The sequence below is a fragment of the Heteronotia binoei genome, unplaced genomic scaffold, assembly GCF_032191835.1.
Source record: "Heteronotia binoei isolate CCM8104 ecotype False Entrance Well unplaced genomic scaffold, APGP_CSIRO_Hbin_v1 ptg001601l, whole genome shotgun sequence".
NCBI lineage: Eukaryota > Metazoa > Chordata > Lepidosauria > Squamata > Gekkonidae > Heteronotia > Heteronotia binoei.
Genome location: NW_026800328.1, coordinates 2125 through 18791, shown reverse-complemented (window position 1 = coordinate 18791; position 16667 = coordinate 2125). Strand labels below are relative to the sequence as shown.

Below are 16667 nucleotides of genomic sequence, written 5' to 3'. Positions count from 1 at the left end.
GTACCATGAACATATGAAGCTGCCTTCTACTGAATCAGACCCTCGGTCCATCAAAGTCAGTACTGTCTTCTCAGACTGGCAGCGGCTCTCCAGGGTCTCAAGCTGAGGTTTTTCACACCTATTTGCCTGGACCCTTTTTTAGTTGGAGATGCCGGGGATTGAACCTGGGACCTTCAGCTTCCCAAGCAGATGCTCTACCACTGAGCCACCATCCCTCCTACATATGAAGTTGCCTTATACTGAATCAGACCCTCAGTCCATCAAAGTCAGTATTGTCTTCTCAGACTGACAGCGGCTCTTCAGGTCTTTGACGCCTCTTTGCCTGGACCCTTTTTTAGTGGAGATGCCAGGGATTGAACCTGGGACCTTCATGCTTACCAAGCAGATGCTCTACCACTGAGCCACAGCCCCATTCATGGCTCTCCAGGGTCTCAAGCAGAAGTTTTTCACACCTATTTGCCTGGACCATTTTTTGGAGATGCCAGTGGGAATTGAACCTGGGCCTTCTGCTTCCCAAGCAGCTGCTCTACCACTGAGCCACCATCCCTCCCCATAAACTGCTTTTTTAAAACCTGGTAGAAAGGGGGAGCCAGAACAACCGATTACCAGCTACCCCCAAGTAAAAAATTATGCTTCCGAAATCTCTTGATAGCGATTCCGCACAGAAAGAGAGAAAGCCGCAGCCACCCCCTTCTATGTGCTACTCACAGCAGAAGCCCTTTTTAACCGTTCCGCTTTGCGGAGGCTGCACCAGGCTGTGTGAGAGGTTCCGAGAGGTCACAGTGAGCCACCGGGCGCAAGCCCCGCAGAACAAACAGAACCGCCTTCCTTCATTCATAAAGTTCATTCATTCATTCAGCACCCCCCTTGGGCTTTATAGGGACGTTTCTTTGCAAACAGTCGATTCTGCAGCGCAGTAAAGCTCTGAGCCCGCCTCGGCAGGCAAGATGCAAATTTGCGCAATGCATTCTGGGTAATGTGCTCCTGAATAGATAAGGCGATTTGATAAAGATTGGACTAGCCCGGCCCATGCACGAGAGGTTGGGAGAGCCAAGCTTTGCGAGAAGGAATTGTAAAACATAGTGCGACGTTGACCTTGAGGAGCGCAGCGGGGAAGCTGAAGCGGGGACGAGCGACGACGTTTCGATCCGGGACGCGTCCCTCGTAAGCCCTCAGCGCGCGTGCGCGCGCGTGCGCAGTCGCCCGCCCCCCGAGGCTCGGCGCGAGAACGGTGACGCGGGTCGGCGACGCGGCCGCTGATTGGCCGCCTGCTTAGGCGCGCGGTCTGCCTTGAGTTCCTAGGCTACGGCGGGTCGTGATCCCGGAAGTGTCGCGCGGCCCGGCGGTTTCTTGAGGAGAGGGAAGAAGTCGTCGGAGGCGGGACGTGGCTATGGCGACATAGGTGAGCGGACACCGCCGAGGCTCAGCCTAGAAAGGGCTGCCGAGGAACCCGCCTGGTTTGGGGGCAGCCTGGAAACCGTCAAGAGGGGTGTTGCCAACTGCCAGGTACGGCCTGGAGTTGCAGAGTCCAGTTTCCCTGCAGGGAATGGGAGCTGTGTCGGGTGGGCGCGGTTATATCCTATGCCTGCTGGTGTAGATCAGGGTAAGGATTCCTTGTAAGGGGAGTGGGGAGGAAGGGGTAAGATTAGGGTTGCCAAGTGCAATTCAAGAAATATCTGGGGGTGGAGCCAGGAGACTTTGGGGGTGGAGCCAGGAGACTTTGGGGGTGGAGCCAGGAGACATTAGGGGTGGAGCCAAGATCGAGGCTGTGACAAGCATCATTGCACTCCAAAGGGAGTTCTGGCCATCACATTGAAAGGGACGGCACACCTTTTCAATGCCTTCCTTCCTTAGGAAATAATGAAGGATAGGGGCACCTTCTTTTGGGGCTCATAGAATTGGACCCCCTGGTCCAATCTTTTTGAAACTTGGGGGGTATTTTGGGGAGAGGCACTAGATGCTATGCTGAAAATTTGGTGCCTCTACCCCAAAAAACAGCCCCCTCCCCAGAGCCCCAGTTAACCGCAGATCAATTCTCCATGATTTTCTATGGGAATAAATCTCCATAGGGAATAACAGAGTTCCCAGCAGACATTTCCCTCCCCCGCTTTCTGACGACCCTAAAGCAGGGGGAGGGCCTCCAAACCGGGGGATCCCCTTCCCCCACCTGGGGATTGGCAACCCTAGGTAAGATGCATGTATGCTTTCCCCTGGCATAGTTTAATTTAGCTACAGGTATACTGGACATGATTGCTCTAGAACGTCAGTCCCTTGAAAAGCTGGCTAAAGATAAAAGTAACACAAGCAATCCCACACTATTAAATTCCAAGCCTGGAGGCAGGGGACAAACAAGGTATAACTCTCAGGAACGTAGAGATGTCCCCCTCTGCCAAATACTATTGTCCTGCAAAACATTCCCAAAGAGCTTCCGTTCTGGGGTGACAACAATTTGATACAAATTGGCTTGGAATTATAAGTATTTGCAACAGGAAAAGTCTGTAGGTTAACCTTGGCTGTTGGTTTGCAGGAACTCCCCCCCCCCCTTGAAAATGGCCTCTCCATTCACTGGTCCCACAGCAGTTTCTGATGCAGTTTCTTCCTCCAAATGATCTCTCTCCAGGCACTGTCCCGAAGCTCCAGGCATTTCCTAAGCTGAAGTAGGCAGCCCTGCGCGACCTCCGTGAACAAGCAGCCCTTTCCTGCTTCTGGCTCTTCAACTCTGTCGTGCCTTGTAGAGGTTGAACCTCGCCTTAATCCCGTTGTGCTTCCCTTTTTATGGTTTAAAAAAAAAGAAAGAAAATCAGTTTTATTACCACCTTTTAGGATCGACAGAATTGTCTAGGGTATAAGTTTTGGTGATTCGACACGCAGTTCATCAAATACTAATGAAATGAAGATCTCTCGGCCCTTAGGTTAGAAGATGGGAGGGGTGATACCAAGAATGGCTAATAGGAGTTAAAATACAGGGAATGTTTTGCAGGACAGTAGACCCCCCCACCACCACCACAAGGGCTGAATAGGGACATAAGATTGTTATCTCATTACGGATGCTAAGGTTTTGCACTTCCCGCTTCTATACATACCTTACTGTAATCAAATGGATACCTCTGTAATGTACCTTTGCATGCTGATTCCAGCTCTCCCCCCCACCCCCCAATAACACCTCTCATGAAAGCTTGGTGGGGTTGTTAAGTTGAAGCTGTTTTAAGGCAGCCCTAGGGTTTTCAAGTCCAGGGACGTTGAACATATGAAGCTGCCTTCTACTGAATCAGACCCTCGGTCCATCAAAGTCAGTATTGTCTTCTCAGACTGGCAGCGGCTCTCCAGGGTCTCAAGCTGAGGTTTTTCACACCTATTTGCCTGGACCCGTTTTTGGAGATGCCGGGGATTGAACCTGGGACCTTCTCTTCCCAAGCAGATGCTCTACCACTGAGCCACCGTCCCTCCTACATATGAAGCTGCCTTCTACTGAATCAGACCCTCGGTCCATCAAAGTCAGTATTGTCTTCTCAGACTGGCAGCGGCTCTCCAGGTTTTTCACACCTATTTGCCTGGACCCTTTTTAGTTGGAGATGCCGGGGATTGAACCTGGGACCTTCTGCTTCCCAAGCAAATGCTCTACCACTGCTCTTCCCACTGCTCTTCCCAAGCAGATGCTCTACCACTGAGCCACCATCCCTCCTACATATGAAGCTGCCTTCTACTGAATCAGCTCTCCAGGCTGAGGTTTTTCACACCTATTTGCCTGGATCCTTTTTTGGAGATGCCGGGGATTGAACCTGGGACCTTCTGCTTCCCAAGCAGATGCTCTACCACTGAGCCACGTTCAGAGGTGGTCTGCCACTGCCTGCTTCTGCTTAACAATTCTGGCCTTCCTTGGTGCTCTCCCATCCAAATACTAACCAGGGCATCTGAGATTTGATAAGATTGGATTAGCCTGGTCTATCCAGGTCAATGCATGAGAGTTTAAACCCTGGAAAAATTTATTTGTCTTTAGGTGATGCTGGAATAAAGTTTTGTTACACCGTTAGAGACTAATGTGGCTACCTCCCTGATACCAATTAGTACAGCATTATGCAGGACTGGTGAGACCCAGGTTCAAATCCCCAGTCTGCCCGGAAACATACTGTGTTGACCATTAACCAGTCACCAACTCTTAGTCTAACCTAATTCACGGTAGTGTTGTGTACATTATGTGGTGGGTGGGGAGAAACTTCTTGAAGAAAGAATGGGATAAATGATAACTAGAGAGAGAGAGAGAGAGAGAAATTTAGGTTAATGGCTATTTTGGGAATGTTTTGCAGGACAATAGTATTTGGCAGAGGGGGGACATCTCTACGTTCCTGAGAGTTATACCTTGTTTGTCCCCTGCCTCCAGGCTTGGAATTTAATAGTGGGGGATTGCTCGTGTTACTTTTATCTTTAGCCAGCTTTTCAAGGGACTGACGTTCTAGAGCAATCTTGTTGATTAAACATTGACTTCAAGATGAAGTTTGGAAATAAAACCCTGGCTTACAGATTGAAGAGGCAAAAATGCATGAGGGAAAGAGGTAGAAGAGGAAGATTTCATTGAAGAAGAAGTTATTGGATTTATATCCCGCCCTCCGAAGAGTCTCAGAGTGGCTCACAATCTCCTTTACCTTCCCCCTCCCCAAAAGACACCCTGTGAGGTAGATGAAGATATTGGATTTATATCCCACCCTCCACTCCGAAGAGTCTCAGAGTGGCTCACAATCTCCTTTACCTTCCTCCCCCACAACAGACACCCTGTGAGGTGGGTGGGGCTGGAGAGGGCTCTCACAGCAGCTGCCCTTTCAAGGACAACCTCTGCCAGAGCTATGGCTGACCCAAGGCCATTCCAGCAGGTGCAAGTGGAGGAGTGGGGAATCAAACCCGGTTCTCCCAGATAAGAGTCTGCACACTTAACCACTACACCAAACTGGCTCTTTGACAATTCATCTGTTTCTTCAGGCTTTGTCAGTGTGCATCAAATGAAAATGGAAGTGGTATGTATGGGTGACGTACATAAAGTCAGTATTGCTCAGAGGAAGGTGATGTAGGCTTTCCTGTAGTTCTTTAACAGAGGCCTAAGTGTCCTTCTTTACTACCGTATGGTAATTTGTTTCTATTACATTTTTATTCAAGGATTATATGCAATTCTTTCTCCGTTTTATCATTTCAACAGTCCTGTAAGATGGTTGCATTTACATTGACTTGTTAGTGAGCCTGTGGGCACAAGGTGGTAGGTGCAGTCAGAAAATGGGAGGCAAAACTAACCACAAAACATTCATGAGCAGCAGATGGATTGGATTAAATGCCAAGGTTCTAGTCACTAACCAAAGTGTTGCACCAATATACCCTTAAGATGTTTTGCCATGGCAGTTCATTCAATGGTACTGTACAAAATATTTCAAGAATCAGGTGTGGAGAGGACATCACTGAATCACTCTCATAATGTTTCCCCCCATAATATATTCAGTTTTAAGTGAAGAAGGAACAGTGGCTGTAGTGATGTCCTGTTTACACATGGTTATACAAAATTATCTATTAACCTGGCTTGTGCTGGACTCATGAGCATCTCCTTGCCACCCCTTTTCCTGGATAGTTCACTATGAACGTTTAAGTTCTGATTAACCCCACACATCTTCATTTGTGCACGTGGATAACTTGAACAGCTTTTTCTCGGTTTAGAGTCCCCGGTTTGTGGATGGAAAATGAGTTCTAGTTAAATTGCCTGGCTGCATTCATATATCACAGATCAATGTAAGGATTCATTATGTTCCTTGTAAGGGAAGTGGGGAGAAAGGGGTAAGATGCATGTGTGCTTTCCTTGGCATAATTTAATTTAGCTACAGGTATACTGGACATCCATCAGAGCTTCTGTTCTGGGTGACAACCTTTGATACAAATTGGCTTGTGAGAAGTATAAGTATTTGCAACAGGAAAAGTCTGTAGGTTAACCCTGGCTGTTTATTTGCAGGAACTTTCCCCCCTTGAAAATGGCCTCTCCATTCACTGGTCCCACAGCAGTTTCTGATGTAATTAAAGACCTAGATACTCAAATAGCTGTAAGTAAGTTAGCTTGAACTCACCATGACATGGCATGCTAGCATTGCAGTGAGAAACTGCTGACTGGTTTTGCCTTGCTGAGTTTGGTTGGATGCCAAGGTTGAAGTATGATTATGGTAAATGAAATTCTGCAAGAATCTCTCGCTTGTCCCTTTACGTTTCTAAAATTCTTGTCATTGTCATTTGGCCCATGTGGGATAGTCACAAATATATTCTACACAATTTAATGAATGAACTGGCAAGAGCTAAGTCCGAGAACCGGTCTGTATAGAATATTTAGTTATTGCTATTCTTTATTGGGAAATGTCAAAAGCTCCAGCTTTCAGTAACTTTTTAGTGACATTACTCTTCATATTGAACATTTTACAGTTGGTCCTTGCCCCTGCGGAAAGTTATGCATCCTTCACCTGGCTTTATGATGATTAATCCAGAATGGAGCACTGTATACAAGTGTCAAATAACGACATATGGTCTTTTCCCCTAACATTTGCTTATTTGAACTTTTTCTGTCTTGCAACCGCTACTAGTTATCTGTGACTTATGAAGAAAGCTAGGAATGTTAAATAATAAGTGCAATAACTGTACATGCCCCCACCCACAATAGTCAAAATCTTCTCTTCTGCGTTATATCTGAGATTATTGAAGAGGGAGGATGAGGGAAATGGGAAAGAGCTAAGCTGTGAAATGGAGGGGGAAAGTTAATTTTCTAAAAAGTCCTTTAAAAGCGGCAGAAATGATGCTCAACAATTCCAGAAGCAGGAGCTACAACAGAAAACTGATTAGCAGTAGAAAGAGTAAATAAAAGTAAGGTTCAACAAGATCAGAAGCAGTAGAAGAAGAAGAAAGGGAAGGAATGTAGGAAGATGGAAGGGGACAATAATATAATTGGGATAGTTCCAATTAAGCCCAGCTTTAGCGATTGACTTTAGTTGGTGTTGAGTGGAACTTTGCCTTTCTCATAGCCTGCATTATATTACGCTCATTCTTTAAACCTGCCAGCTGATTGTAGAAGCAATTATCACTAGCCTACATTAACCTCCGCAGGAGTGAGCTAAAGGGCTACCCTGAGTATTCTCCTGAAGCAGCTGTTAATGTGTGATAGCTCATGGTGCAAGCTGATCCATCGATACTGCAGGGAACGGAACTCTAAAATTCTTCAGCTTTAACTTGATTCTAAGCTCCATCCAGTATTACCTCACTCAGTTCCTGTTTCTTCTTTACATTTGGGCAGGTTTTTCACAGTTTTTTTTCTGTAAGTTGAAAAATCTGCCCTTGTTTGAAAGTGGTGATCTTTCTGCGACAGGATTTTCTGCCATGGCATGGGCTTCTCTGCCAAAACATGTTGAACAGAATCATGCATGATTATAACATGAATTGAAATTGCTAGGAGGTTTTTTTGTGTCCTTTGTGTGGCTTAGTACTAACAGCAAATTTGTTCAGTTTTGTTTTATTTAAATGAAGTCGATGAATGAAAAAAACACTTTCAAGTTGATCGTCTTGCGATTGGAGTAGTATATATTTGGACTTTAATATGATATTAAGGGGGTGCACTAAGTGAAAATTGTAAGGTAAGCTGCAGTGCAGAATAAGCTCAATTCGCATATGTCATCCATGTTAAGCCACAGAAAAGCTAATAGTGTTCACCTCTAACAATACTCTCCTTCCAGATACGACTCAAAACCACAGTTTGATGCTACATGAGCATCAGAAATTATATGTTCTCCTCTTGTTCTTTGCTGTAGTTTTTGTCCGGATTTCCTTTTAGTCGAAAATGAGGTTTCTTTTGCTTATGACGGGGGCTTGACAGATCCCAGGCACCAGTTGCCGTGGTGCCTAGAAATTTCATTGTGGCACTTAGTATTTTCAGCAACGATTTCATTGTAGTGTTTCTTGGCGATCCAAAGAAGTACAAACCTTATCATTTCGCATCATAATATGTTTTGTTGTGTGGCATCAAAATGCATGCGCATGGAGTTCTTGTTGCTGATTTATATGAACTTTATAGCCTCCAGCGGTGATAGTTACGTTCACTTCTTAACCAGTTGCTTTCCATACTGGCTCCAATATTTAAAAATACGAAGCTTTTAAAACCAGTAATTTAATTATGAGAAATTGGGGAGAGGTTAGGTTAGTCTTAGAGGTCAACTTTTTGTAGTAGTGATAACTACTAAGGTTACTCCTGTATTTATATACCGCCACACTTTTGTCATTGTGTTAATAAAATCAGAAAGAAAACTAAAAAAGCTAGAATTATGCTTTGTGGTAGCAATAATTAGAAAAATGTGATCATTAAAATTTGAAACCCTGAAGGCTGAAAAATGAGGTTGGCTTCCCATGTCCAAGAAATTTGTTGGGGCCTGGTTTATGAACTTAATGTCAGTCATGAAGAGCAAAAAGGAATCTAAGGGGAAGCATAAAAAGCCAGGGTTCGTTTGTGTATTAAACATGCTTTGGTGAGTCTGAACTGAGCCTTTTTGTCATTTTTTGCTGTTGTCGTTTAGGTAACAGATTTATTTGATTAAATTTGAACTTGATGGCCTGAACTGATGGCATGTTCAAGACACTGGCGTTCTTAAATGGATGGAGAAAGCTCTTGAGAAAGTCTCCTCGGAATTCTGAAGTATTGTTGGGATTAATTTGGGCAGGTTATGCGCGGGAACATTTTTGGGCAAAACTGAAGCTAGCCTAAGGGATCGCCCAGAGTCATGGTGCGGGGGAACAGTGAGTAAAGGGTATGTTCTCCAGAAATTATATGTTGGGAATCATGGTTAGTCTGAATCTGTGCTCATCCAGAGCCTCGGCTATTCCTCTGTTCATAAAAGATACTTACCATACATATAAACCAAAGGATGATTCACATGCCTTTTGTGAGGTTTGAGAAGCTATTGCTATCTCAACCAGGGATCTATACTGTACACAAGGAAGGTAAGGTAAAGTTATTTTTGTATCCCGCCCTCCCCCGCCGAAGGCAGGCTCAGGGCGGCTCACAGACATGGGACAACCATGATTTCAATAAAATACAATCGAGACAAAAGACAGATTAAAATACAATTAGGTTACCGTTATAGAGTAGGTTAAAATAGATAAAACAGCTGTTATAAGTTAATAGTTAAGGTGCTACAGTTCACAGTCATGTATAAGATGGCTAGATGGCTAAAAGTCAATTTAGCCGGGTTCTATCTTGAAAGCAAGCTGGAAGAGGATGGTTTTGCAAGCCCTGCGGAACTGATTCAAGTCCCGCAGGGCTCGCATCACCTCTGGAAGTTGATTCCACCATCGGGGGGCCATTGCTGAGAAGGCTTGCTCCCTCGTTGTTTTCAATCTAGCCTCTCTTGGCCCAGGGATTTTTAAAAGGTTTTGAGAACTAGATCTCAGTGCTCTCTGGGGAACATATGGGGAGAGGCGGTCCCTAAGGTAGGCAGGTCCTCGGCCATATAGAGCTTTAAAGGTAATAACCAGCACCTTGTAGCGAACACGATACACAACCGGCAGCCAGTGCAGGTCCCGCAGCCCAGATGTGACTGAATTGAGAGAGCCTAGATGTGGTTTAAAATAAAGTCAAATAAATATGATTTAATGAAAATGTGCTTTCACACAGTAAGAACATACCTTGATTTCTTTCCTGTGTGGACATTGCCAAACTATAAGATGGCTAGACGTTCCGTTTGAAACACATAGATAACATCATAAATTGATGATGTCCAGCTGTAGCTAGAGCTGCATGCTGCAGAACTTTCTTTTTCATTCCCTTCTCTTAGAACTTCAAATGAGGAGATGTCCATATGTTTTAGTGGTCAGCTAATAATTTCTTAAAGATCAACTAGCACCTCACATTTGTTTTTTTTTGAGCCAGGCAAATCCTAGGGAGTGGGCTGCCTTGAATGTTTGGTCTGAAAAATTAATAATAAACATCTGGGATCCACGGGAGGAGGAGTAATAATTGGATTTCCAAATTGTGGTGGTTTTGCATACTAGGTTACTATTCTAGGAAGGAGGCCTTGAAAAACTTCCCCCCTGCCTTCTTATGAAATGACTTAAACGTGAGGTAGTAAGTTGTTTTCCCCTAGTGATTGGCGGAAGCTTATTTCTCTAAATGTGTATCCAAAGATTTCATCAAATTGAAACATCTGGAATCCTACCTGTCAGGAATAGCTTTTTAAAAAGCTATCTTTACACCTTTTCCCACCCTCTAAATCCCTTTCCTTGCTTTTTTTTTTTAACAATGGGGTTTTGGTTTTTTTCCTTCAGCTGATTGGTTTAGGACCTCACACTCCCAAGAAGAAGCAAGATCTTGACAAATTCTATGATCTGAAGGCTAAAGCCCAGCAGATTATGAACCAATTTGGTCCATCTACCTTGATCAACTTATCCAGTTTTTCCTCAATCAAGCCAGAACCTTCTAGTACTCCCCCACATACCTCCATGGCAAACAATACCACTGTGGCAAAGATGCCTGGGACTCCTAGCAGCGGAGGGCGTCTTAGTCCTGAAAGCAGCCAGGTAATTTCATTTCAGGTCCCGGAGAAGCAAGGGGGTGGGGGGATTTTAAAAGTTGCTTGCATTTGAGTCTACCTGGTGCTACCTCTCCTGCAGCCTAAAATGGAAGCTAAACCTTTATTCAATGGTGTCTTTTTCCCGAGCACTGTGTAAGTCCTGCCTGAAATCATTTGATGGTTTTTTATTCTCCTTGTATTTTCTTCATCAAAAGTGCACATATCTCATGGATTGTTCCAGTCTTTTTTATAGTTTGCGGTGAGAATTGATGTAATGACTGCTGTTGTGGTAATGCTTGATTTGATTTCCCTTTACACCCCCCCTCCCCCAGATCTTAACCAAGAAAAAACTGCAGGATCTTGTCCGGGAGGTGGATCCCAATGAGCAACTGGATGAAGATGTAGAGGAGGTAGGCCTTTGTTAAAATGAGAGACTAGTGCTGACTTCTTTGGTACACACTCGACTCCATCCTTTATGGGGCTGGACCACTTATCTAGTGCTGATCAGATGGTAAGGCCATCAGCACAGGCACACATCATCAGCAGTATTGGTAGTGGAAGAATCACTGAGGTGCCTCTTGATACCAGTCTAATTTATTGGGAAAGTGAGAAACTTCTGAGGTTGAGGGGAGGGACGGTGGCTCAGTGATAGAGGATCTGCTTGGGGAGCAGAAGGTCCCAGGTTCAATCCCTGGCATCTCCAAAAAAGGGTCCAGGCAAATAGGTGTGAAAAACCTCAGCTGGAGACCCTGGAGAGCCGCTGCCAGTCTGAGAAGACAGTACTGACTTGGATGGACCAAAGGTCTGATTCAGTATAAGGCAGCTTCATATCTTAATATGTTTGGGGAGGGACGGTGGCTCAGTGATAGAGGATCTGCTTGGGGAGCAGAAGGTCCCAGGTTCAATCCCTGGCATCTCCAAAAAAGGGTCCAGGCAAGTAGGTGTGAAAAAACGTCAGCTTGAGGCCCTGGAGAGCCGCTGCCAGTCTGAGGAGACAATACTGACTTTGATGGACCCAGGGTCTGATTCAGTAGAAGGCAGCTTCATATGTTCATATGTCATCCCTGTAATGTCAGCTGCTGAAACCCACCACGGAACACACCTGGCTTCTTCCTCTCCTCTGTTGACAGATGCTGCTGCAGATTGCTGATGACTTCATTGAAAGCGTGGTGACAGCTGCCTGCCAGCTTGCACGACACCGCAAATCCAACACCCTGGAAGTGAAAGACGTCCAGCTGCACCTCGGTAAGCTTCTCCAGGCCAGGGCAGAAATGGTGACTATACGTGCAGCTCCTGTCACTCGAGGATGAGCCTTTTGTGTCCCCTGATGAATCGGACTGTGTCTCGAGACTCCTGCAGACGTCCTTTCCTATTCATAAGACCGTATGGATAAAATAGTCTGTTCTGTGCAGTGAGTTATTGCTTGCAAATGGGGCTGCTAGGTGGAGGAATTGGACTGCGTATGTGTGACAACTGTCATATATGTACCTGACTCCTCCTTCAAAGATGGCAAAAACGGGGGGCAACCCTAGTGCTTGGGTGTCAACACATGTGGCCCGTGGACCAAACCAGCCCTCCTGGTACTCAGGCTCAAGGGGCTCTCTTCCCCGCCCCCCCCGCCCCATCCTCACCCTGCGAAGCCCCAAGACTGCTAACGTTCCCAGCTCCTTCTGCCTTCTCTTTGCAGAGGCTAAAGCATAGCAATGCTGCAAAGAAAATGCAGAATGGATTTCACGCTCAGGTCTGTGGGCAGAGCAGACCGGAATGGAAAATCCCATGTTTTCCTTGCAACTTTGTTTCAATGGAAAGGAACTCAGTTCCCAGCATTCCTTTGACCAACTGAAGCTTCCTAGAGTTGTGTCCTTGCAAATCAAGTGTTGATGCTCTGAGTCAGCTTTGTCTCTTCTCACTTGTGCCTAGTGAGTACGCTATCTTGAAAACCCACAGTCATAGGGAGATATTACACTGGAGAGCCATTACTAATCTGAGTAGACTGGGGGGTGGGTGGGCAGGGGAGAGGCTTGAAATGCCCTGGCATTTAATGTTTTCCCAGGCTGAGAGCATTTTATATTTTTAGTTTTCTGCTGTGTGATCCTTGTGCTTTTTCTTGATGTTTTATGTTTAAAATTGCATCACAATATCCTACTATTCCCCTACCTTTCCGTTTTAAACAAAGTATTGCAAGAGTTTTAAGCATGTTTGTATTTTAAGTTAAAAATTAATATCTTTGTTTGCCTGTCTCCTTCATAAAGTCTATATCTCCTCTGTCTGGCATCACGTTTTAGAACACAAAGTCCCATTTATGTCAAATCCAATCCTCCTAACAAATGAGTTTGACGCCCCTGCCTTAAATAGCTGAAAAAATCCTCACATGTTAAGGATTCCAGGCTTTCACATTGTATAGATGGGGCAAAATCCAGTGTCCAGAGGGAACAGGGCCTAAGGAGGTGTTGTAGGAGAGGGGAAGAATAGTCAGAGTTATACCCCCGCCCTTCACTTGGAGACTCAGAGTGGCTTACAATCTCCTTCCCTTCCTCTCCTCACAACAGACATCCTGTGAGGTAGGTGGGGCAGAGAGAACTGTGACTGGCCCAAGGTCACCCAGCTGGCTGCATGTGGAGGAGTGGGGGAATCAAACCTGGTCTTCCAGATTAGAATCCACGACACTTAAGCACTACACCGAACTGAATTTCTTGAGCACAAGGATACACTTCAATTATTCCTGAATTTCTCAGTTGAAAGGCAGAGATTCATGTTTTTTGACCTGTAGGGTCCTTCCCTCCTGGTTGTTGCTCAGCTGAGGTGGGGATGCCATGCTGGTGGGAAAGACTTATGTGATAAGAACATAAGAAAAGCCATGTTGGATCAGACCAATGGCCCATCCAGTCCAACACTCTGTGTCACACGGTGGCCAATAATTTATACACACACACACACACACTGTGGCTAATAGCCACTGATGGACCTCTGCTCCATATTTTTATCTAACCCCCTCTTGAGCTGGCTATGCCTGTAGCCGCCACCACCTCCTATGGCAGTGAATTCCACATGCTAATCACCCTTTGGGTGAAGAAGTACCTCCTTTAATCCGTTCTAACCTGACTGCTCAGCAATTTCATCGAATGCCCACAAGTTCTGGTATTGTGAGAAAGGGAGAAAAAGTACTTCTTTCTCTACCTTCTCCATCCCATGCATAATCTTGTCAACCTCTATCATGTCACCCCGCAGTCAACGTTTCTCCAAGCTAAAGAGCCCCAAGCGTTTTAACCTTTCTTCATAGGGAAAGTGTTCCAACCCTTTAATCATTCTAGTTGCCCTTTTCTGCACTTTTTCCAGTGCTATACTATCCTTTTTGAGGTGCGGTGACCAGAATTGCACACAGCATTCCAAATAAGACCACACCATCAATTTATACAGGGGCATTATGATACTGGCTGATTTGTTTTCAATTCCCTTCCTAATATTACCCAGCATGGTATTGGCCTTTTTTATTGCCATCGCACACTGTCTTGACATTTTCAGTGAGTTATCTACCACGACCCCAAGATCTCTCTCTTGGCCAGTCTCTGCCAGTTCACACCCCATCAACTTGTATTTGTAGCTGGGATTCTTGCCCCAAATGTGCATTACTTTGCACTTGGCCACATTGAACCTCATCTGCCACATTGATGCCCACTCACCCAGCCTCAACAGATCCCTTTGGAGTTCCTCACAATCCTCTCTGGTGATTGCTGCTTCCCATGTGGCTCCAGATCTTTTCGGCAGCACTGTGGGATTGAACTACAGCAGTGTGTCCCCCACTCCACTGCTATAATGTTTCAGGGAGAACCCCTAGTTCAGCTTCCTTGCACCTGTGGGCAGATGTGACATTTCTTACCCAACCTCTAATCCAGATGTTCAAGATAGTTCCACAGAGGGACATAAGAGCCTTGCTCTCTTACAGGGACCTCTCAGATCCTGCCAAAAAAGCAATGAATTAAAATCTAGAGAATCCAGCTCCTATCAAAATAGGTGTTTTATTTCTGTTTCTTACTTTATGTAGTTCTTACAACCCTGGCAGCAAGAAGTGCTTTGGGCTTTTTCCTTCTAATTTGAGGAATGTTGGGGAATCTACTTCTTTTGCGCCTGCTTACTGCTTCTCCTCCCACCTTTGCTTTGCTGTAGAGCGCCAGTGGAATATGTGGATCCCAGGTTTCGGTTCTGAAGAAATTAGGCCATATAAAAAAGCCTGCACTACTGAAGCTCATAAACAGGTAAGGACCCGCTGTCCAAAAACTAACAATCTAATCTAAAAAAAGATTATATGCTCTGAAACGTCTGGCAGAAGTCTTTGGATGATTCGAGCATGTGAGTGCCAAAAGATTGTGGCATGCAAGCCATTCTGCTGGGTGTGGATACTCATTTTGCACCAAAGCAAGGTAGAGACTAGCACCTTGCTAGCTGGTTTAGCTGGCATCCTATTTCAGCTCAGGTACATCACGATCAGTGTTCCCTCTAAGCTGAGTTAGCGTGAGCTAGCTCACAGATTTTTAGCCTCCAGCTCACATATTTTTGTCTTAGCTCAGGAAAAATGGTCCCAGAGCACTCTAGTTTATGCAGTAGCTCACATCTTTAATACCAGCAGCTCACAAAGTAGAATTTTTGCTCATAAGCCTCTGCAGCTTAGAGGGAACATTGGTCACAATGATCAGTAAGACTGGGGGCTTGGAGGCATTTGGATACTGTGGAAGGATTTGTCTAGATCTCATTAATCAAGCACCTTGCTGAGACCACATGTTCCTGACTCACACTTGTTTTTTTTCTTTGCAGAGGATGGCGTTGATCCGCAAAACAACCAAGAAATAATGCCTGGGAAAGGCAAGGAGATAAAAATGGCTTTTCTGGGACTGGGGGGGGAAATCTGCCTCTAAACTGTGACATCTCTATGCCATCATCTATGGGATGATTTATGCTTTACAGAGAGGCATCTATTTCATGGTGCTGCAATATCTGACTTGGAGGGGAGATCTGCCAAAAGCATTAGCCCTGTCTGCCTCTCCCCCTCTCTGGTCCCCCCCCCCAAACGAACACAATGTATCTTGAAACATCAACCTTTTTTCTGACTTCAACAGTGATTTATTGTGCCTGGGATTGCCCAAGGGACAGAATATCTTGGTATTTTGAAGAACAGTATTAGAAGCAGCTGTAGATGTTTTTGTTTCCTTTAACTCTTTGTAATGTCAGTGTTTGGATTTGTTTTATTAGTAAAGAAATTATGACTCTAAAACCAGGTCATGGTACCAGTTGTGAAAAACACATTACTGAAGGCATCAAATCTGGAGCAAGAGATTGGGCCTGTCTTTAAAAAAAAAAACCCTTCAAAACAAACTTATTTTGAGGCTCAACATCAAGCAAGAAAGAAGTTGATTTTTTATTATTATTATTTTTTTTGTGAATTGCAGCTGCTTTGCTTTCAAAGGAGCCATTTACAACAAGGCAAAAGTCCTCCTAGGATGATTGTCCGGTACCCAGCACACACAACGTTAACCAGTAGATTCTGATTACTGGCTAAGAAAAGAGATCAAGGCTGTGTGTATACTGTGTGCATCCACACTTGATGGCTGGTTAATTTCTCCTACAGCAGAGTGGAAAACAGTTTAAAAATAGCCCACCAGCCCTCTCCTTCAGTGTTTGATCTCAAAATCAAAGCACACTCAAGTGTAAAAATAGGTTTAGTCAGCCACAACGCCTTTTCATGTGTGAATAAGAAATTGGCATCAGTGCGCTGAGCCTACAATGCTTTCCCCTTTATAGCATAACCAGCTGTGAATGTGCTTGTGTGTGCGATTCCCTCTCCCTTACATGCTGTTGTTTTGGAAGTCTGGGTCATGCTCACAGAAGCAGTCTTGTCAATCCTTTGCATCCGGCCTTTTCCTCTGCTTTTTAAGCTTCCCACATTTGTCTACAGGTTTATCTAACGCTTACCTGCACAGTCACTTGTGAAGGTCGTACAGCTGTTTCTTGCCCCGTGTGCCTCCAGCATGAAAACTGGCTGTGTCTTCCCACTGAGTGCTGAACGGCAGCTGTTACGGTGGTGTATGGAGGCGTCCCTCTCTTTTCTAAGCC

The 16667-nt window shown here is 45.0% G+C and overlaps 1 protein-coding gene and 1 non-coding gene across 2 annotated transcripts; one reads left to right on the top strand and one right to left on the bottom strand.

Annotated features, from left to right (window-relative positions):
* Nucleotides 1-582: 582 nt before the first annotated feature.
* LOC132565771 (U11 spliceosomal RNA) lies at nucleotides 583-724 on the bottom strand. The gene has a single exon (XR_009554939.1). It is a non-coding gene; the product is annotated as a U11 spliceosomal RNA (small nuclear RNA).
* Nucleotides 725-5982: 5258 nt separating this feature from the next.
* On the top strand, nucleotides 5983-15453 carry LOC132565768 (transcription initiation factor TFIID subunit 12-like). The gene is made up of 6 exons (XM_060230500.1): nucleotides 5983-6068; nucleotides 10318-10569; nucleotides 10895-10972; nucleotides 11693-11807; nucleotides 14727-14815; nucleotides 15372-15453. Exons 1-6 carry the CDS (start codon nucleotides 6000-6002, stop codon nucleotides 15405-15407), a joined length of 639 nt encoding a protein of 212 aa, XP_060086483.1. The 5' UTR covers nucleotides 5983-5999; the 3' UTR covers nucleotides 15408-15453.
* The last annotated feature ends 1214 nt before the right edge of the window (nucleotides 15454-16667 follow it).